Source organism: Bicyclus anynana, chromosome 14 (assembly GCF_947172395.1).
Source record: "Bicyclus anynana chromosome 14, ilBicAnyn1.1, whole genome shotgun sequence".
In the NCBI taxonomy this organism is placed as follows: domain Eukaryota; kingdom Metazoa; phylum Arthropoda; class Insecta; order Lepidoptera; family Nymphalidae; genus Bicyclus; species Bicyclus anynana.
Genome location: NC_069096.1, coordinates 4,874,857 through 4,898,605, shown reverse-complemented (window position 1 = coordinate 4,898,605; position 23,749 = coordinate 4,874,857). Strand labels below are relative to the sequence as shown.

At 36.4% G+C, this 23,749-nt stretch overlaps 2 protein-coding genes across 3 annotated transcripts in view; both read left to right on the top strand.

The window, feature by feature from the left end:
* The window catches only part of LOC112049246 (serine/threonine-protein kinase S6KL), an 85,501-nt gene that overhangs the window by 5,313 nt on the left and 56,439 nt on the right, over positions 1 to 23,749 (top strand). The window contains exons 4-8 of one of the 2 annotated variants that reach the window (XM_052885509.1): positions 1,630 to 1,753; positions 6,366 to 6,473; positions 7,004 to 7,162; positions 23,053 to 23,141; positions 23,659 to 23,748. In XM_052885509.1, the coding sequence (XP_052741469.1) occupies positions 1,630 to 1,753; positions 6,366 to 6,473; positions 7,004 to 7,162; positions 23,053 to 23,141; positions 23,659 to 23,682 (504 nt within the window). In that variant the 3' untranslated portion in view covers positions 23,683 to 23,748. Of the gene's footprint in view, positions 1 to 1,629; positions 1,754 to 6,365; positions 6,474 to 7,003; positions 7,163 to 23,052; positions 23,142 to 23,658; position 23,749 lie in introns of those variants that run through there. The other variant, XM_052885508.1, reaches the window with a different exon arrangement.
* Positions 7,706 to 20,292, top strand: LOC112049247 (autophagy-related protein 101). Its single transcript, XM_052885510.1, has one exon. The coding sequence runs from the start codon at positions 7,858 to 7,860 to the stop codon at positions 8,518 to 8,520; it is 663 nt and encodes a 220-aa protein (XP_052741470.1). The 5' UTR covers positions 7,706 to 7,857; the 3' UTR covers positions 8,521 to 20,292.

Genomic DNA, 23,749 nt, shown 5'->3' with positions numbered 1-23,749 from the left:
TTTTCTTTTCTTAAAAACATCGAACGAAACGAAACTTTAACCATATTACTTGCAAACAAGTTTTAAATTAATGATCTAACTTCTTGTACATTAATATGTATAATTTTGTCAATGGCCCTGAAAAACTTGTTAACAAAGGCTTCCAAGTTTACATTCATTGCCGGAGCCAAGTTTACGAGTAACAACAGTAGAAGCTCCTTAGTTACGTTTCCAATAAAAAGCCCAGGAGATGTGGAACATTTTTACAATTGATTGCTATCAAGTAAATTTTCCGTAAGTAGCTTAAGCTTGATGAGACGCCTAACTTTTTTATTTATGAAAATTCTCGATTCTGGGTTACCAGGTAATAAAAATTTCTAAGCGTCGGAACTAGATAATGTACCACGCAATTTGTAGCACATTGTAGTTCTGTTAAGTTGTATTACTATTAATTAAGCCAAAGTAAAAAAACAGATGCTTAGTAAAAACTTTTAATACGTTATTGATTGGGAGGTGGGGAGTCTACCAAAAGTTGTTACTGACCAGATGTATGTTTATTGTTGCTTAATTAACAGCCACAATGTCCTACAAATTGCGTGGTACATGACGCTCAGAAATTTTTATTACCTGGTAGCCCAGAATTAAGAATTTTCATAGTTTCAACCGCGTAGTTTCCCGTGGGAATAATATATAGTCTGAACTCTATTAATGTGTAGCTGTAATCAGTGAAAGTATTATTAAAATCGGACCAGTAGTTTCGGAACGCTAAAAAGTCTCTTTTTTATCTATACTAATATTATAAAGCTGAAGAGTTTGTTTGTTTGTTTGATTGATTGAACGCGCTGATCTCAAGAACTACTTTAGGGGGAAAAAATCTCTCAGTGTTAGATAGCCCATCTATCGAGGAAGGCTATAGGCTATTATATTATCCCCGTATTCCTACGGGAACGGGAACCACGCGGGTGAAACCGCGCTGTGTCATCTAGTAATAATATACTCGTAAGTGTAGACTTGTTCTCATGAACTGTGTGTAGTTTATTGTGCTACAAATATTTTCTTTATATAGAACACTAGGTCAATGACGTTTAAGATTAAGGCGCATTATACGCTGCAACGGATTCCTAATCGAATATGGAATGTATAATATATCAATAACAAAAATGTTTATAATTAACTTGGGCCTTGAACATTTTGTAATAATAACTTTTCGATCCATATATTTTTATTGTTATTACTGCATTGTTTTGGGTATTAATTATTCTAAAGTATAAAACAATTGAGCCACCATTCACTAACATACATACTTAAATTTGTTACTGAGTTTTCTAAAATTTTCCAATTTTCTTATTTATTCGTTCTATTGTTTGAATTTAAACTTTTCACTAACAATCAGAAGACGTTTTCAAGTTAGAGCGAGACAAGGGAATAGAGAGAGTTGATATCCCTACAGCTCAGTTGATAACGCGCTAACTATAATGAACTACACAGATTTTATTTTTATTTATTTATTATTCTACAAAATACATAATTAAATTAAGCCTAAACATGATGCAACTCAAACCACAGCTGGTTAGATTAACTAACAATTATATATTTTGCAATAAAAATGTTTGCACACCCTTCATCAAAGAGCAACACTCTATTTTACAGATAGTAAGCGAAAATGCGGTGAGACAGGTGAAAGAGGAGGCTCGAATACAGGCGGCGGTGGGACACCACATCTTCATAGCTGGGGCCGTGTCGCGGTGGCAGACCAAGAAAAGACTGTATATTGGTATGCTTCAATCACTTTTTGCTTATAGCGGTGACCCATTAGTGCGTTTCGTCCCGTTGCGTCGACGCTGTATCGTTTTCCATGTATTTTAAACTACTTGACGGATTGGCGCAGTGGGTAGTGACCCTGCTTTCTGCATCCAGGGCCGTGGGTTCGATTCCCACAACTGGCAAATATTTGTGCGATGAACATGGGTGTTTTCCAGTGTCTGTGTGTATTTATTTATACATTATATACGTATTTATATGTAGTATATAATTGTATATTAATATTATAATATCAACTATCTTAGCACCCACACAAGCTACTCTGTATGCTTACTTTGGGGCTAGATAGTGATGTGTATTGTTTAAGTATATTTATTTATTATTTATTATTATATTTGTTTACTCGATGCGGTTTCTCCCGCGTAGTTCCGTACCAGTGAGAATACGGCCATAAATTTAGGCTATATTTTAAGTCCGTATTCTCTCTAATAGAATCTTAACAAATTTGGATAGGCAAGGAAAAAAACACGAGCTGAGAAGGAGAGTGTTAATCGATTGTCAAGGAATTCCTTAACCCTACATCCATTGGTCACAAGTCCGGGAGTCTTGCTCTCTGCACGCGGTGAATCCATGGATTGCTAAGATATTCGTTTCACTCACAAATAACGTGGCTTTGTATTGGTAAAAGAATTTTCAAAATCGGTTCTGTAGATCCAGAGATTAGTATAGATGACACACCACACAAAGCTTCGTGGCTATGACGGTCAATGTTTCACTTGTTTCGATACATTGATAAGACTGACTGGGTGCGTCGTCCTCTTGCACTGGGATGCGTTATCGGAACGCAGGTGTGGCATACAATGCGTTGATCCGTTGCAGCGACCCAACACACTAATGATGCTTCTCCCTTATGTAACTGAATTATTAAACTGCTTTGTTCATCCAGTATTAAGCCGTCGTGTGGAATTCTGTATTTCTCAGAATTTTTCAGTAAAAATTCTCAACCCGGAGTTGAGAAATCTATGTTACAGTCCCGTGCCTCGGAAAGCACATTATTAAAGTCGTCGCGTCGTCTGCCTGTTTCGTCAACTATTACATACTATATATACAATATTATATACTATAAAAATAAATTAAACCGTGAAAAATCCATTTTAAATTATTAATATATAATTTAGGAAGCTGTACAGTTACTTAATCCTTACTATGCGACTTAAATAAAGCGCACATCAAACGAATTGATGATTAATCAAATGCTAATTTATATAAGTTTTAACAATCCACAGACTAAAGGAAAAATAGATGGTATGGATAAATGGATTGCCTAAATATCAATATTCGACCCATAAATTATATAAAAGAAGCCAATTGTCTAGTTGTGACTTATGGATTGGATTGGTGTAGGATTTTTTATGCCATCTGCAAACTACGTAGCTAAATATGAAAAGCATAGATTCATAAGCTGGATGACAGGATGTACCGCAACATAAAATATCATTCGATAGGTATTTTTGATCAACCGGTCCATACGCCATTTCTTCATTTAAAGTGTGTTTGTTAATCTTAATCTTAATAATATATAAATGCGAAAGGTCACGAAATTTTGAATCACGAAAGCGCATGACGTACAAAGATGAAATTTGGGAGGAATGTAGCTTATAGTTAGTAGGTATCCGCGAAGAACGGTTTTTGCGATACAGTCGGATTAAGGAGGTCTAAGGGCGGACGAAGTCGCGTTCGTCCGCTAGTCAATATATATTGCAAAGCACCTAGCCACTATTCGTAAACATACAGCTCTTTCGAGAGTGCTCCGTCTATATTTTTTTTAGTCTATGATAAGAGATAACACAGGCACCGTTCACTGCCGTGAATATCACGGCATCCCCAAGTGTTCCATCCAGAGTCAATAATTAACTTCACATTGATAAATTGACATTTTACTGGTAATATATTGACTTGTTTTGTATAGAACGCCCACTATTCATTTAATACTCTATATATCTAAAAAAAACATCCATTTTGTTTGTTTATTACTTTACTCATAGCTGGGCACCGTTAATCAAATAGTTAACTTCGTTAATCGTTAATCCGCTACAAAAAAAGTTAGCTTTGTTAAACGTTAAAGCGTTACATTCGGGAAGAATTAACGCAAGTTAACGTTAATCGTTAATCCGTTAATATGACTGGTAAATATTGCATTTTTATATCATTGTGAGAGATCCCCATTGGAAAAATAAGGGTGAGCACTGGGGAAAAGTGCCATAATTTGTTTTTTAGTTGATTTTATCTATAATTTTGACATAAATATAGTAATTTGTTGATTTCTTTGAAAAAAAAATCTTTCATCATTTCTTACTTGTCTAAACCTGTTAATCGCGTCGCGCGGTAAATAGTAGGCATTGGATTAACGATTAACGGACTTCTGCATATTAACGGAAGTTAACGGATTCGTTAACATTTTTAAAAGTTAACTTAAAAGTTAATCCGTTAATCAAAATGTTAACTTCGTTAATTAACGATTAACGGATTAATGAGTTAATGCCCAGCTATGACTTTACTCATTGTTAAATCTAATTTTACTTGAGGGCACAATGTTTTAAGAGTAGTGTAATATATAACTATATTATGTCACGCTAATATTGTAAAGTGGAAAGATCATTTTGTTTGTTTGTAGCGAATAGACTCTGAAATTAATAAAATTTAGCATAGAGATATTCTGGAATAGTTTACTTGTTAACTCAATGTAACCCAGAACGAGAACTATGCGGAATAAACCGACTAATCTCTGAAACGGCTGGAATGATTTTGACGGGACTTTCACTGACAGATAGCTGATGTTATAAGGTGTGACGTAGGCTATTTTATCCCCGTATTCAAACAGGGACGGGAGCTACGCGAGTAAAACTGCGAGGCATCCGCTATTTACTAACATCTTATTAATATATAAACTAGCGGACAGTTTGTCCGCCCTCTTTAATCCGGTCTCGTGCAAAATCTGTTCTTAGTAGACGTCTACCTCTCTGCGAAATTTCATCTTTGTACGTCAATTGGTTTTACAGATTTCATGCTGAGTGACCTTTCGCATTTATGTATTAAGATTTACTTGTTTGTTTGTTCTCGATGGACTTCTAAATTACTTAACCAATTTTAATAAAATTTGCACACAGTGTACAGTTTGATCCAACATGAAAGATAGGATAGCTTACAAGGTAGGGTTAGGGTAGGGTAGGGGTAGTTAAGAAGTGCACATAAGTCAATGCGAAGCTTGACCGGGTCTGCTAGTAAAACAATATATTTTGATACACGTTTGACCTACATACGGCCACGCGGTGGACCCCGCCAGGCTTATCTCCTTATCTGCGTTATCAGTGCCGGCTAGACGATCATTTGTTTACCCCATGATGTGTTGTACACATCTGTCGTTGTATTATGTACTAAACATATATAAAGCAGATATACTAAAGTATAAAGGTCAACGCTACGAGACGGTTATCCCTAATCTTGTTTAAATATTTGTACATAAATATACTAATAGACGACTGCTACTTCGTCTGTAGTAGTGGAAATCCGTTATCTTCGTATTTAATACTCGTAGAACCGACTTTTATACAAAGTTACCCCTCCCTTACAAATAAGCTTGTGCCTGTGAGTGTGGCTATCACAAACGAAAATAATTTCACAATCTGACTGCTGATTTGACAAACTCTTTCATAATATATTAATAGATAGATAAATATACTTTATTTGCACACCACAAAGACAAATACAAGTGAAATAAAAACAAATTAGGAAGATATCAGCATACAAAAAGGCGGCCTTATCGCTAAGTAGCGATTTCTTCCAGGCAACCTTTGGTTTAGGAAAATTTAAGAACATCAGCAGGTGGCGTAAAACCAAAATAACCCTAGTATTAGTAATACACATACATACAAATAATTTACATCCTAATACATAAACAATATTACACAAATACCTACAATAATAAATAAACTACATATCAAAATATACGAATATATACATTATATTGAAGAGAAATAATAGATACAGATCGTCTTTACTGCACCAGATAGTGAGTCTTTACGGCATTTTTAAAAACTAAAATTTAAACTCGAAGTCGTGTTCCTAACATATTATGAAAGTCGTGCCCACCTCCATCTTTAATTTTGATTGCCATCTTGCTCTATTCTCGGTTATTATTGAAGGATAATAATAGGAAAGTCTAAAGGTCGTAGTTCATTAGACCCACCCGGGACCCGACCCGCACCGCCTCGCCTCGAGTGGTTAGTATTCTTCGTATGTATTTGTATGTGCATGCGCTCACTACATCAACTCCGTAACATCACCGGATCGCACCGCTCGCGAGGTGTCCACGCGCCGACCACTCGATAATAGCTCGCTGCTTGCTGACATGCTTGCCTCGTGTGAACTGCGAGTTGACAACGCGGCGTCCATCCGTGGTCCACCTGTCGACGACAAGTGGACGCCTAGCGACGAGGCGGTGCGGGTCGGGTCCCGGGTGGGTCTAATGAGCTACGACCTCAAGTCGTGAAGGTCCTTTTTGGGGTTTTTAAAACATTTCATCTCTAAATCAATAACATATGTAATTAAAATGATTTATTATCTAGTTTCAGAATACATTCCTGGCGGGGAGCTGTTAGCTTTAATAGATAAGTACTCGAAGTTACCAGAGGAACTGGTGAAGATATTGCTAGCAGAGATCGCTGTAGCTATAGGTTTGTATACAATTTTCTTTTTTAATGAATATTTGCTATTTCTATAATATTCCAATTCCCTAGTATACCGGAAAAGCCGTGGTTTCACTCACAGAAGGCATACAGTAGGTGCGATGATGTCTCTATCTCGACCATTTTGTACCTTTTTTTTTATTCTTTACAAGATAGCCCTTGACTACAATCTCACCTGATGGTAAGTGATGATGCAGTCTAAGATGGAAGCGGGCTAACTTGTAGGAGGAGGATGAAAATCCACACACCTTTCGGTTTCTACACGACTTCGTACCAGAACACTAAATCGCTTGACGGTACGTCTTTATCGGTAAAGTGGTAACTAGCCACGACCAAAGCCTCCCACCAGCCAGATCTCAATTGGTCCAGCCGGGGATCCGAACCCAGGACCTCCGTTTTGTAAATCCAGCCCGCATACCACTGGGCCACGGAGGCCGTCATTAGCGTTAATGATGATGATGACTTATTGAATAAACGAACTTTTTTTTTCAATAAACATCTGATTTGTTTGGTTTCAGATTTCCTGCACAATGCTGGTGTGATATATCGAGATCTCAAACCGGAAAATATACTCTTAGATTCAGACTGTCACGTACAACTGGTGGACTTCGGCCTGTCCAAGTGGCTGTCTGTCGGAGCGCGCACCACCACGCTCTGCGGCACCCTCAAATACATGGGTGAGTGGCACTCTCATATAGCTTGCCCGTTTAGGTGAAGTGTTAAGCGCCTATTAGGCTATACGATGAATAGGCCACTAATTTATGATCCCGACCACCACACCATCACCATATTTTATCAAATGGTAAAATATGATACTTAGTCAACGTCCGATATCTATTACCTTTTGGGATTGGATTTCACCAGATTGCGTCAATGGCTGGACGACAATTGACTACACTAATACATACTTACATATCATCACGCCAAATTCCCTGACCTTTATTAAGAATGTCCTTGATTAGTTCCAGGATCATTGGCCTTGGCCATCCCCTTACAATATTTTTATTGCCTATACTAATAATGAAACAGTAATTAGTGTACAGTGTATTTAGAATGTAAGTAAGTAGTTCTCTAGACAAGTTTTCTAATTGCCAATTTGAAATAACAAACTTAATTTAATGGTCCCAAATGAGTTAGTGTTTTATTTGTCGTGTAGTCTAGTGGGCCCTTTAAATGCGCAACTAAAACGGTCACTTTCCATTTCAGTGTGGGTTGTGACTCGTTGCGTAACTTGCGAAATGGCTCATGCCGTCGCCCGCACTGTTTTCCCTTCCCTCGTACACGCTTCGGGACGACATTGAGCGTTATATCTCGAGTGATTATGTCAGTGGGCGGGGCGAGGGCGCGCGCGACTCGCCACTGACTCGGCAACATGAACGCACGCAGTATAGACTTCGGCATGTCCGTGGAGGGCGAGCAAGTGGGCGAAGTCCTGGCCAGCATCTTCCACACCGTGCTCTTCCACCGCTCCAGCGGCAAGTTCACCTACAACAACGAAGAGAGCTACTCCATCCGCACCGTCAGCTACGTGGACGTCGACTGCGACTTCATAGACTTCACCTACGTTTGTTGCGAATCGAAAATGCTAGTCGAGAATGTTGAGAGAGAAATCTCACGCTTCTCCAGCGGTTTGCGGGGAAACGCCGGCAAATCGTCACCGCCGCGGGGGTCCATCAGCCTCGAGTTTTTCCAGAAGCGACGAGCGCGATGGCCCTTTCAGCAAGAGTGTGTTCCGTGGGAGGTTTGGACGGTGTGTTGCGAGCTCATAGGCAGCCGCAACGAGCAGGACAAACGGAACAAACACGAGAACTTAATCGAGACTTTGCAGGAGAAGATCGTCTACATCACCGAAACCATAAACCGGCACGAGTACGTCCCCAAAATGCCGAGTCGTTCCGACGCCGATCTCATTTTCGACACGTCCTACCCGGACATACAGCCGTACCTGTTCAAAATACACTACAACCTGTCCGACGCTTCGTCTTCCTCAGTCAGTAATACTGTTAAAAAGATATTAAGTGTGTACTCCTCGTGATGTATATTGAGTTTTTGTGCGCTGTAAATGTTACCGAAGACAATTGTGGATTTTGTTGGGATGCCTTAAGTGATATTATCCATGGGGGACAGAACTATCGGCTGCCAATTGTGAGAGAACTATGGGAACAGTGTTTGGAGGTTCGCGAATTATTCTAACGAGACAGCTTTTCACCGGTAAACCTGAAACGTAACTTTAAATGTGTTTAATTAGTTTAATTAGAAATATTATGAATCGGAAGTGCAATTATGGAGAATGTTGTAAATATTCTAAATTTATAAATACATCGTTGTTGTAACGTAGTTAGAGATATCCGCAATGTCGCTAATGCAATATTGTACTTATGCTTATATTATGCACAAAGTGATAAATGATTGTTTTTTTTGTTGTTATTATTGGACGCGGCTCGATTTTATGTGCTTTTGTATTATGCGAGTATAATAATTCTGTTGTAACTACCATCCGACCGTCATTAATTATTTTAGATCCAGTTTTTTAATCTATAATTTTGGCAATTTTATATGTACATAAAATCTGTCAAATTCATAAAACCCAAAATGCGCGCCAAGTTATAACGAGATACTTTTGTCTGCATGTTGCTCTTTCTTTCATTTCATCCCAACGAAAGGGAGAGAACCATTCGTTGTTATGGGATGAAAGAGAGTGATATTATTTATGATATTCCTTTAGTTGCAGAAGAGTGGAAGGAGAAACTCAGTCTCCGTTCAAAGTCGGTTCCAAATTATATGAATGGTACAGAGCTGAAAATTGGCCATAAATTAGGACTATTAAGGAGAACTTCAACCAATTTTCAAAGAAATCTATATTTGCCTGGTCAGTCAACTTACTTGATACAAAAGTGGGCAATAATTTGTATCCCTTTGACATAAAATTTATTGCATTATCAGTGTCAATAAGGATTTGACAGTCACTTGACACAATACGGCAATATATAGTGTCAAATCCGTAGGAAAACTGTCAGTTTGATAAACAGAACATTTGACATAATATTTGACAATGACATCACATTCATTGATTGACTTTGATATTGACAGCCCGCGTTAGAAAATGCCTGACAATCATTGAAATACTCATCAAAGAGGGTGCATAGATTACTATAATAGGTGTGGAAATAATGAAATCAGCTTATTTACCCTGTTGGTGAATATTATTTCAGCTAAGATTCTAATGGAGTAATCAAGTAAAACATACAAGATTTTCAGTACATTTTTCATATCTGTATTGTTCTGAAAATGGGTTTAATATTTGACATCTCCTTTATGCGTTCTTTCATTTTTTTTTTTTAATAAAAGAATATTTGCCATATTTTTTATAATTTGACCAATATTCCCATTCCCCTCCAAGTAGTCTGGAAAGACTGTGCTAGGAGTGGGTACAACAATAGACTAACGGGGCGGGGATCGAACCACCACCCCTTGGTGATGAGTCCGACCGCTCTTACCGTTGAGCTATTGAGGCTTACATTTTTCAGGCTTTCATTGCTATGGAACTAAAGATAGAGCCATTTATTTTGATATAGATAGATACAATTATTTTGTTCTTTTGGCGCGCATCTGCTGGTTATCTAACTATTGAAAAACAACCCTTAGTAGTAACATAAATAATTTAATCGGAGCTCTGAATCCGCAGGCTGGTTGAAGTGTCCATTCAATTTTATTTAAGGTTTGACAATTGTTTGTGTAACGTAAGGTTTGGTTCGTGTTAATGCATACTGAGTAAAACTATTGCACTATAAATTAGATTTAAAGCCGTATAAATTAAACATAAGAGGCATTGTAGTGTAAGGTTAGGCCCTTGAAACCATGTGTTCCTGACAGATTGTCATCTAATCACAATCCAATCCAATACGACAGTCACACTCCAATCTTAGGTCTTCTTCTCTTTTTGTGTCCATAAGATATATGGCTAATATACAAACAGCATGAAAAAACGCTTTCCTAGACTCTAGGAAAGCATTTTTTCAGTGGGTGCTCTGTAGTATTAAAATCCCTGCAAGCTCGGCGTGTCTGCACTACAAAACTTGGTTAAAAACGATCCGCCTATAATCGCTTTCCAACTTTCAATATTGACTATTGCTGTTTAAAATTAAATAGTTTAAAACTTTGCCAATAGATGCGTCTGTCGGGACTATTGCTGAGTAGTTAACTTTGCCAATAGATGCGTCTGTCGGGACTATTGCTGAGTAGTTGAATTTGCCAACAGATGCGTCTGTCGAGAATATTGCTGAGTAGTTAACTTTGCCAATAGATGCGTCTGTCGAGAATATTGCTGAGTAGTTAACTTTGCGAATAGATGCGTCTGTTGGGACTAATGCTGAGTACCTAGTTAACTATGCCAATAGGTGCGTCTGTCGGGACTATTGCTCAGTAGTTAACTTTGCCAATAGATCAGTCTGTCGGGACTATTGCTGAGTAGTTGACTTTGCCAATAGATGCGTCTGTCGGGAATATTGCGGAGTAGTTAACTTTGCCAATAGATGCGTCTGTCGGGACTATGGCTAAGTAGATAACTTTGCTAATAGATGCGTCTGTCGAGACTATTGCTGAGTAGTTAACTTTGTCAATAGATGCGTCTGTCGGGAATATTGCTGAGTAGGTAACTTTGCCAATAGATGCGTCTGTCGTGAATATTGCTGAGTAGATAACTCTCGCTCGCTGTGTGTCTAGTTTTGTATAAAATGTGCGAGACACTGTGCAGTACTGCCTGGTTTTGTGGAAACTCTGTGTCTGGAATTGAAGACTCAACATAGACAATATTTATCATTCTAGAAATAAAGGATAGACAGTATGTAAATTTCAGTTCCGCTACACAAAGAAGACGGACCAGTTTGGGCCCAAAATGTTATAGAAAAAAATAAATGAACAAAAAAATCTTAATTTTATAATAAATTAAAATCAACAAAAACAATTAGACTTCTTGATTTTTTTTGTAACATATATTTTTTGATGAAATAGTGCATTAATAATGTATGTACTTGGCCATATCTTATTTATGCAACTGTCCATCTAACTGAAATTAATAAAGTAAATTATTATTTAATAAATGGTACTAATTTGGAAAATGTAAAGGTTCATTAATCAAATCTGGGCCTAGCAATGTATGAAAAATGGTCGGTCTCCTTCATGGCGTATAATTCTTCTATTCCAAACACAGAGTAAAGCTAAAACACATTCGCAACACTCCACCCATTGGCGCGTTACTCGACTCGTATCTATTTAATTGCGTAAAGTCCGGCCGCTCAGAGATTGCGTTTCCGACGGGTCGTGATCGAATGGGACAAAAATATTCAATTACAATTGTCTCGTTATTTTGTCTCATCGCTACAAAGACAAACAGTTAGCATAACCTTGAAACCGCTCAGTTCAACAACCCTGTACGCCAGTTCAAAGTTCGTTCAAACATCGCCCATTCGATCACGTGAACGCAATCTCTGAGCGGCCGGAGTTTGTTCTTTGTTCGGTCACATTGAAATGACCAAATCTATTGAATGAAAGTTGTAAAATATGTGATTAGAATTTATTCGACTTAATTAATTTGTAATATTTTTTATGTCGAGTAAAATATTTTTATATTTTCTAAAATCAAAATCAAAATCAAAAATCATTTATTTCAAGTAGGCTCAGTTTACAAGCACTTTTGACACGTCAGTTGACTATTTGTAAAGATTCTACCACCGGTTCGGAAGGCAGGTTCTGCTGAGAAGATACCGGCAAGAAACTCAACAGTTTTCATTAAATATTCATATTTTAGTCGCGGACTATAGTTGTGGTGTGTTGCTAACGTGTTAATTAAAAACAAATTATGTACAATACTAATATAATGTCACTTATTTAATATTCTGACACGTACTTTTTTGCGTTAAACGTGTTAAGGTGACGATACATTATTTTTGTTATCATTTAATTAATTATTAAATAATTAATTTAGAATAATTGTGCGGACATCGACGAATAAGTTTAAGAATCAACAAATCGAGTTATTATCCGTGATAAACACTGTAATATGGTACATAGTGTAGCAATTATAGTCTATTGACTATTTGTATTTTATATAATGAAAAATAAATCGCTTTGTGATATTGCATACAAACGTGGAAATCGATTGTTGTTTGTGGTAAAGATATTTTTAATTTAATTTTAGAGTATTATAATGCAATCGACTAAAACGTTTGTGGTCTGCTAAAGAGATTGTATTAGAGTCTTTGAAATGAACTAAATTTATTAAAATTAAGCAGGACCTCTAGCCATGTAACGCATTGATTCTCTTGCTACAAACGCTTCGAAAACTAAAAAAAATATGTAGGTAAGTTACATAACCGATTGGTAGGTTGATCACGTGGCCTATCGATAACGAATTTTATTTACATTTTTTGTTTTTTGAAGTGTTAGCGCTTGTAGAAAGCGAATCGATGTGTAACATGGCTAGAGGCCCAGGAAATAACACATCAGGGCCTGTGGGTAAGGCACGTCGATACTCTTTCTACAAAGGAGAAAACTAACAATATGTATGGGAACGACAGATCCAATCGACAACTTGATCACGTGACCTGTCGATAACAAATGTCATTCCCATACCAATATTTTTAATTTTCGAAGCGTTAGCGTTTGTAGAAAGAGAATCGACGTGCCACGTGGCTACAAGTCCAGCCCCCCCAGCCAAGTGGCACGTCGATTCTCTTTCTACGATCGCTATCGCTTCAAAAACTAGAAAGATGTATGGGAATGACATTTGCTATCAACAGGTCACGTGATCAAGATCTGTCATTCCCATACATTTTTCTAGTTTTCGAAGCGTTAGCGATCGTAGAAAGAGAATCGACGTGCCACATGGCTACAGGCCCAGCCCTCCTAGCCAAGTGGCACGTCGATTCTCTTTCTACGATCGCTATCGCTTCGAAAACTAGAAAAATGTATGGAAATGACATTTGCTATCGACAGGTCATGTGATCAAGATCTGTCATTCCCATATATTTTTGTAGTTTTCGAAGCGTTAGCGATTGTAGAAAGAGAATTGACGTGCCACTTTGCTAGGGGGGTAGGTCTTTTAGACCTATCAATTTAGTCTACTTTCGAGATTTGTTTACAATTGATCTAGCATTGTGAAATTACGTGTTTGTATATATTTAGATGTACAGATATTATAATAATGTGTAATGTATTAATAAATCTTTGTCATTTCGTATTTTCCTTCAGATAGTCAAGTTTTAATATTGAGAGCTTTATTGAACTAATGCTAGCGTAACACGATTTATTTCTACAATACTCGAGTAAATGTAGAAAAATACTAGTAATGTATCAAATGTATTTATTGTATTTTCGTTGATTTGGGAAATGTGGAAATGTTGCATGAATTATCATAGTTTATTTGTATGAAAGGTTATGTCTATTTTGATTATAAAAAAACTGCGAATCAGTGAGTGACATGGGGAGTAAAACTTCTTTTAGTAGGGGAGCCCGGGATGCTAAATTTGCAGTTACTCGAGCGTCATGGGGACCGATTGCATTTGGTAGATTAAATAATAGGAACAAATGGTTATTTAATTTTTTCGCTTTTAGCGGTAGTAAGAAAAACTATAGACTTTAAAAGCAATTTTTATTACCTTGGCTTACTGAAGTTGTCAGAAAATTTTAGCGATTAATCAGGAGGTTATTTCCTACAAAATGAATAAAAAATTAATCGCGCACGTATCTCGAAAACTAAAATAAAAGGGTTTTTATTTTGTAACTTTGAAACCCTCCCATTCCATATGTTATGCTCAAATCGTCATATTTTCGAAATCTGCAGTTTTTAGCTATCAACTCGCCTGCTGGTGCTGCATGGCATAATCTGGTGCTGGTTGAGTATTTGTGAAGTTAGTTTTTTTTTTGGTTGCCCTAAACGTACTTACCAATATTAAGGGCTCATACTTGGTGGAGGTACTCAACAACGTGCAAGGCATAGTCCCTTATGTTTGTTTATCTGCGGCGTTCGAGTAACTGCAAAAATCCCCTCTTCAGCTCGCCTACTATTTGGTCTATCGTCAAACTTTGTCGAAGTTAATTCAGAAAACAATACGAACATATTATTTATCTGTATTACAAGAAACAGAAATTTATTAATTTCAACTATAATTTACTATAGAAATAACATGAATATGTAACTCCCAATGTTCTTATAATAATATTATGGCAATAAGAATGGGGATGATGACTAGGTTTGAATATATTGATTTTTATGATACATTCGGGTAAATAGGGTCAATGTTAACTAATTTATACATAAATAGCAAAGATTGTCTGGATATTTGCAAAATAAATGAGATTATAAAATTTCAAAACTATTAAAAATTTTTTATCGTAATTAGATGAAAATTCATACAGTTTTAGCTTCCTTACATTAAATGTGACATTTTTTAATATATGAACTATAAAGATAAACGCACAAATAACAAAGATATTAGTAATTTTGTTTGAACGCGCATACAAATCTAACGATCATTACGTTGCCTATGACGTCATTTTTTCGTGCCATTTTGTATGGGGCGTTTTTCAGGGATCCGCGGCAGCGCCGCAAATCTGACTCTTTAAATCCCTGTAGCTCTGAAAGTAATGATCGCAGCTACCCTGTTCCTTTTACAAAATTGCTTTACTATTAGTATACTCTTAATTTATATACAATTTAAAAAACTGTCATCATCCCTATTACCAGTGCGCCTTTAAAATTTTTGTACATCAGCTATCATAAACAAAGATATTAATAGTTCTTATTCTTAAACTGAAACTAGATAACTAAATATTCAGATTGAAACTGTTTTCCCTTCAAAATGCTCCTTTTCCCTCGTTATCAGCCCATATTCTGCTCACTGCTGAGCTCGAGTCTCTTTTTCGAATGAGAGGAGTTAAGCCATATCATCAGACTTTACACACGCAGAGAATTAATAAAATTCTCTAGTTTGGCAGGTTTCCTCACGATGTTTTCCTTCACCGTTTGAGACACGTGATATTTAATTTCTTAAAATGCATACAACTGATAAGTTGGAGGTGCATGCCCCGGACCGGATTCGAAACCTCTGGAATCGGAGGCAGAGGTCATTTCACGGTTTTTTTTTCCCTAAATATCGCAATTAGGGAAAAGGAGGGTTTTCTGAAGGGTTACTACTAGTTTTACACCAGTCAATTTAGTGTAGTGAATTCAATAAACACTTAGTGCTATAGAATTAACTCCATTCTAAGAAGTTCTAAAAACATTCGTTTCATAACGTAGGTTAAATGTATAGCGACTTATATTTTTTAGTAATTTTCTCTACAGATATGAACGCTTCACATGATATTTTAACTGTTTAAAATTTTTATATATATGTATATCCAAATGAATTATAAACCTAACCTCAAAATATCATTTTAGTACAAACACTTTATTAAGAGAAAACCAGAGTAGAAGTTTATTTCTGTAAGATAATTATTAATCTAACTGTGGACAGGCGCGCATGTAAATATAAATTAGTTTGTATTACATAATATTATTCTGTTTGAGTTGTTTTTTACTGTTGTCAAAAGTTTTTACGGATATTTTAATTTGGTTTTTAGTCAAAAAAAGATTGACTAGACGATGGATGTTCGCAATCGACGCGTCGCATTTGACGTCAGTATACATCAAGTCTACAGTTATGTTTCGTTTAGTCGCGATAGTCGCAGCACATCGCGACAATCGCGTTTTTTTATTTACGATAGGAGTCACTTTAGATTTCCTTTAATATAATTGAATAAGGCTTTATTGTGCAGAAGTATACAATAAATAATACAGAATTGCAATATTTCCTGACCATTCTCGGATCTGAGTGAAAGGTTATTGACTGGTATGTCAACTTTCTATGGAAAATACTAAACTAAATTTATTATTATTCATTGTTCATCAATGTTTCATGCGTATTTCTACTTTGTGAACTGTCCTATAAATACCTTTATTTAGTCTAATCGGGCGGAGCAATGAGTCCGTCCAACGAATTTCTAATTATTTACTTTCCTACCTCATTTTGTGACTGTAGCATTAGCGTGTTTGTACCTATCAATTTGTATATATTAACACATACAAACAATACCTACTTTGTCAGTGCATCCAAAGAGACCAATGTCGACTCTACAGGCAAAATATAACTTGGTCTTTGCCCGTGCGTTACAAGGCTGCGGGTGGTTGGAGTGGGCGACAGTAGCACTATTCATTCATCCACTCATAAATGAATGAATCATTCATTCATTCATTCATTCAATGAATGATTGAGTGATTCATCCACTCAATTATACCCTGCGCTGGTAAGGACCCGGTTAAGTGCTTTGCCTATAGCTTTGCGGAATTATAGTTTTATTTGGGTGCATTGTAAGATAATATTATAGTAATATATGTGGGTTTGTGTGTAAAGGCGTTGTTGTTTCATTACACGCACACGTAGAGCATGTTTGCAGTTTTTAAAATAATAGTATTGATTAATTGGTTGCATAACCGTTTGTGTATACGTTTCTTGGGCCGTATTGACTTATGGCTGTATGATTCATTCACTATATGCACTAAAACCTGAGCAGCTTTGAGTATTTTCGTTGCCTATGTGTGAGTGTGCACCAATGGGACATCGCCTTAACAAGTTTAGTTGGTTTCCTAAATACGAGTACATGAAAATAGTTGTAATTAACTTATAGACAGTGAGAGACAAAAATACTAGCCAAGGCCGTGAATTTTGAATTTTAAGTAAGTCCTCGCTCGCGCGGTACACGTGTGTGGTATCAAGATTGAGGGAGTGAATGAAGCTTGCCTGTCAATGAATGAATGAAGAATGCGACCATTTTTCCTTCTCTCTCTGTCTCTTTACCATCTATCATACCGCCGCATCCCTGTCTCTACGGCGCGGCGAGGACTTAATAGATTTGCCTATAGAATATCGCTCTACAGATCCGCATCGTAAGTATCGGACGCATCGCAACGAACGGATTTTTAACTTCACGGTAGATAAAATCAGTTCGATGCGATTAATCAGTGACTTTCAGACAGACTTTCTATACAAAGAATACTAAAATCCATTTGATGCGACGCGTTCGATACGTACGATGCGAATCTGTGGACGTTTGCTATAATTGACCAATTAATGTCAAAACTGAAATTCAAGATCTATATTATTGTCAGCCTATTTATATATTTATTATACATACATGTGTGTACAGATGAAAGTATTAGTCTCAAAGAGTAGGTATGTCGGTATCTCATAGTGGCTTTTAGTTTCTCATATGATCTATACGTACAAGCAAGTTTGCACTAAAACCAAGCATATTTTGTCTTTAACATTCTATCGTTTGATCATTGTTTTCATGCTTTTTTTTTAAATTCACTTTATGAATTTCAAATACTGTTGGAAATGTTGAATTTTAAATAGATTCAGATTACAGACTAGCTAGCCCCTGCAGTTTTACCTGCCTACCAATTTACTCGTTAAATCTACAGCTATAGCATGATGTTAAATATCTTCTAACCTGCCGAAATTACCACCCCGAGCTTGTCAACCCGAATTGGTGCAGGGTGGTGGATTTAGGCTCCATATCCTCTCTTCTACAAGGCCTGGCCCTGTGAGGCAATTGTCAAAATAGGATAATGACGATGATGAATGTACAATAGGCAAGTTGACACTTTTTTTAATAGGGTCTTAAATTGTTCATTATCGTTCTTACTACATAAAAATTTTAATTTTGAAATATTTTTTTGATGAGCCTTATATTCCTTTATTTACATCGTAAAATCGTGACGTCTCAAAATGGACGACAGCGTATATGGCGTTTGAAAAAATTACAATTTAAATTTTTCTATGAAATCCATAGCATATCCTATTAATTGATATCTATATATTTCGGACCCTTATTCATTAAATTTTATATGAGTCAACTACCCTATTGTAGTCTCTCTACAGTCTGATTATATAAATCAAGTCTCTAGGACCATAATGGTTCTTATTTCTAATTTATTGAAATTATTAACTTGCCTTATTTTATCGGAATTATATTATTTTGTCACCAAAGATGAGGCTGTATAACATAGTGTTTTTTTTTTAAATTGAAGTTATTATTATTTGTCAAGTCTCAACAATTTCATATCAGAGAAGTACCTTTGAAAAGAAACTCGGGTTTTAAATCTATTAATGTATGGATCTGGTGATAAGACAATATATATTATTCAATTTTGTTTTTGTATAGATGTGTGTGCCTGTTGTATTATAGACTAGGAGCATGTAGTAGTCAGACATTCCTCATTCTGTGAGGGCTGACAGTTTGTCAGCTTATGCGGAGTCTACCTTGAGTAAAAAAAACCGGCCAATTGCGTGACGGGCCACGCGCATTGTAGGTTTCCGTAGATTAAGTAAGCACTTTAAACCCTTATTTAATGCACATAAATACTGGTAACTATACCCACACCATGGGATAGACGTTAAAAAATCATCCTCATTTTGCATGTAGGGAAGGAACCCCAAAAATGTTATATACATTCAAAATCCAGACCCCCAACCGTAAAGCGGATTTTTTTTATAACTTAGTTACGCTTTCTACTTGGAGTAATTCTGCTACCAAGGTCCAAACTACATAATAGGCTAGTTGACCCTTTTTTTATTATTTAATAATTATCATATTTTTGAGACATGAATAAATAAAAAAAAAAATATTCTATTCACAATACGAGCCTAAATGCTATCGGCCATGATAGTCTATATTTCGACTGTTTCATGACGTCACACTAAACACTAAACCTTAATCAAAATTGTGTTTAACAAAATTATTAGTTAGTAATTAGTTTGACGTTTATTCAGTTACAATTTTAGTGATCATCATGACGTCACAATATGGGCGATAGCGTTTTTGACGTTTGGAAAATTTATTAAATTGATATCGATATTAAATTTGATATCAGTCAACTATTGACTACCGTACTTGGCTATGGTAGGAATATGGGCTGTCAAATTTTCAGCCTTAATGAAATGAAGTGTGTCTGGCTAGCACAGGCTCTTTTATTAGAGTTATGTCGGGCACTTAATTTTCTTATAGGTACTGCACTAGCTATGGCCTTATTTGACGATGATGTTTAAGTACGTGTTAATAGTCCAAGATCCGGCATTAGAAATATATACCCTCATCTGTTATTTATTAGTGATAAGAAATTCATGATACGATAATATTCACAGTGACATAATGCAAATAGATTGCCTAGTTAAATTGCGACCCGATACATTTTACGTACACAATCAAGAAAACCATGAACTAGATCTAGGCAACTTAAAACAGTTAAATTAATAATAAAATAAGACTAAATAACTACTAATACATTTACTCACCTGTCTATCTAGCAACCCCATAGTTGCAGAGGTATAAGCAGGCAACATTTACGTTTTATATTCTGTTAACTAGTTAGTGTACATTTTTTTTAAATTAATCAATGTGATGGAAGTAGATTTAATAAATTTAAAAATAAAAATAATCATTTAATAATATCCGGCCGCAATTTAAATAGGCAACTTATTTGCAATGTGTCAATGTGAATATTATCTATCATTTATTTCTTATCACAAATAAATAACAGATGATTGTATATATTTCATATGTCGGATCTCGTACTATAATGTGAATGGCTGTTATATATTAGAGTGTATGACAAGAGTATATGTTGTGATTTATCAGTTCAAAGTAAACGGAAATCGTAGTCTTGTGATAATGTATAAAAATGTGAATAAATGATGAAGTATTATTATTTTTTTTTATTTATTTGCCTGTTTAAAAATAATCCTGGATTATTATAGATCATATGTATATTTTATAGGCTATAAAATTGTTAGCAGTTCTTTCAAAAAATGCTCAGTCCAACGATATTTTATAATATAGATATGTTAAGTGCCTGCCTACAAAAAGTGATGCGAATTTAGCTACTCCACTGAGCGCACACATACACAATTTTGTGTTTAATACTAAGTACTATATATTCAAGCATAATATATAGTTTATAAAATATCGTTTGCAAAACTCAAATTGGGAAGTTGGTGGTGTTACACCTGTCAGAGAGCATGTTACGTCGTCGATCCCAGTTATTAATTTATTAGTATCAATAACATACAGTTATCGTTACAGATTCAAACCCATCAAACTAAATTGGAGCAACGTGTAGGTACCATATCATTATGTGATGCATTCAGATAAAAAATGGCGAATACTTCTTTTGACAGAACCCTGAGGTTAATTGCTTTCTTAGTTTGCCAGAACCTAGAGAGTTATAGAGCATACGAGTATTTTTATATAGGTTTACTTGCTCTGTCTTGCTCTGTGACAGCTCGTCCGTGGAAGTATTACCGCCATCTACTGCCAAGCAGTGGCGTAGCTAGGTAACCAAGGGACCTGGTGTAAATAAAAAAATTGGGCCCAACTACTGTCTAAACTGGATAAGTTTTATCAAGTATACATTTTTCTATCTATCAGAATACTTGATGTTAGTTATTGCTTAGCAATAAAAGATTAAAAGGTCTATTTTAGTTGCCATGATTTAAGTCGGGTTGCATCCTGTCATATTTAAATTTGAAAATAGGGGAAATTATCGAAAGTTCAAATCAATTGATCGCGATTTTCTGGTAAAAATTCGAGGTTCTCTGAGTTTGTGGGCCCCGGGGCGTAGAACCGCCTAGGTACACCACTGCCGCCAAGCATCACTGCTGTGTATGGATCTAAAATATGTGGTTGCCTTAACACCTTGACTGCAAAGAGCAGGGATTTGTAGGACTTGTTCCTTGCATGATCTGCAAAGTGTTCATGTCTTGTTGCCATGTTTGTTCATGTCAATTGCAAAGAGCAACCGCGTGTTGCATTGCCTTCAATTATATCGTGCAATAAAGAAGATTTAAATTGTCCATCTACAAAGGGGAGCGCGAGAGGTATCTGTCTCTTTATAGATACAAAATAAGCAAAGCAAAGTATTCTTTATATGTACTTGCCCTTTTACTCCCCCCTCCTCCCCCTGGAATGACGCCTTTGCACTCTACAATCAATACGGGATGCTAAATAAAACGAACTTTTGGTTTTTCTTTGCAAAAATCGGTTACTATTTGAATAATCTATACTACAGCCTTTCTTGATGAGTACTGTTTAACAACAAATAAATTAGAAATGAAGGTAGAAAACGTATATCATTTAATAACTTGTTTATTTTAAATTATGTATGGTTATATGTGGTAGGTATATTTAATTTGTTCTAAGCTTATTAGTCAAATTTATTTTCATTAATACAAGGACAAGTTAATTATAATTATTATTAGGTATGAAATGGCTAGTGATTTATACCCTCATTATTAATTTGTTTGTTGGTAAACAGTATTCATCAAAAAAGGTATAGATGTGATATTTTCGAAAGCAAGTGTTCCAAGAAGACTTCGTGTGCTACACTGCATTCAGATTCCTACCATCAAAGTAAATATAATTTTTAATTTAATATCAATTAATTAATTATTTTTAATTAGTGTGAATGGGGGAATGAGAGTTGCGTAGAGCACAAGAAGTGTGTATGATTGCAATATCTGTGATAGATTATAGGAATTCTCATAATGAGCGTACTTACCTACTCAAAAAGCTTGAAAATAAAACTTTTCCAAGATATCCGCCAAAAGTTCCGTTACAGCCCTGTGGATATGACTTCTGCCTCTGATTCCGGAGGCCAAAGGCTCGAATCCGGGATATTAAGAAATTAAATTTCACGTGTCGGTGAAGGAAAAACATCGCGAGGAAACCTGCATACCTGAGAATTTTCTTAATTCTCTACGTGTGTGAAGTCTGCCAATCCGCGTTGAGCCAGCGTGGCGGACTATTGGCCTAATCCCTCTCATTCTGAGAGAAGACTCGAGCTCAGCAGAGAGCCGAATACGAGTTGATGAGTGGCCGGCGGGTTAATGTTTGGCAAACGAAAAACAAAAAATACCATGTAATGTACATTTTTGTACTTTCACCTATTTTGGGAACCTTTTTGGGTTGGGTTGCTCGGAACGCAAACTTCGCTGTAGATTAGCATATAAATTTCTTTATTTTTAATAAGGTCATTTTTATTCGAATCGTCGTTATCAACCCATATTCGGCTCACTGCTTAGCTCGAGTCTCCTCTCAGAATGAGAGAGAGAGAATTGGGGTTAGGCCAATAGTCCACCACGCTGGCCCAATGCGGATTGGCAGACTTCACACATGCAGAGAACATTCTCTGGTATGCAGGTTTCCTTCACCGTTTGAGACACGTGATATTTAATTTTCTTGAAATGCACACAACTGAAAAGTTGGAGGTGCATGCCCCGGTCCGGATTCGAACCCACCACCATCCGAAATCGGAAGCAGAGGTCGTATCCACTGGGCTATCACGTATCTCACGGTCTTATTTCTCTATCACAGGTGTTGCTTATGGATGGAAAAAGTAATTCCTCATGTACATACATTTAGTGTGATAGTATGTTTGTACTAGTGTGTAACAGCTCCTTGTTGTCTCCAGCCCCGGAAGTGATGCAGCGCGACCCGTATGGACACTCAGCAGACTGGTGGTCCCTCGGCGTACTTACCTGTCGAATGCTAACCGGAGAGGTATGGTCGCATGCATTTTATTACTCTCGTTTATTTATTTACTAGCGGACGCCCGCGACTTCGTCCGCGTGGAATTTAGTTTCTCACAAATCCCTCGGGAACCATGGATTTTTCCGGGATAAAAAGTAGCCTATGTGTTAATCCAGGCCATAATATCTTAATACCAAATTTCAGCTAATTCGGTTCAGTAGTTGAGGCGTGAAAGAGTAACAAACATTCATATCATCAAAATCATCAGTTTTCGCAAATCTCGGGAAACCATGGATTTTTTCTTGACATAAAGTAGCCTATGTAATCCAGAGTAAAATCTATTTCCATTCCAAATTTCAGCTAAATCGCTTCAGTAGTAGCGGCGTTAAAGAGTAACAAACATCCAAACATCCATACAAACTTTCGCGTTTATAATAATAGTAGGATCCTTGTTTTACCCTGACGCAAAAAGTTTGACGTGTATATCTGTCTGTGGCACCATAAAACCGAACGGATAAAGCGATTTCAAGTTTATTTTGTATTAAAGGTAACTTTGATGAAAATCGGTTGAGCCCTTTAAAAGTTGTGGTGGGTGAAAGTGGGGAAGAATAACCGAATGTCTGCAAATATACTGCTTA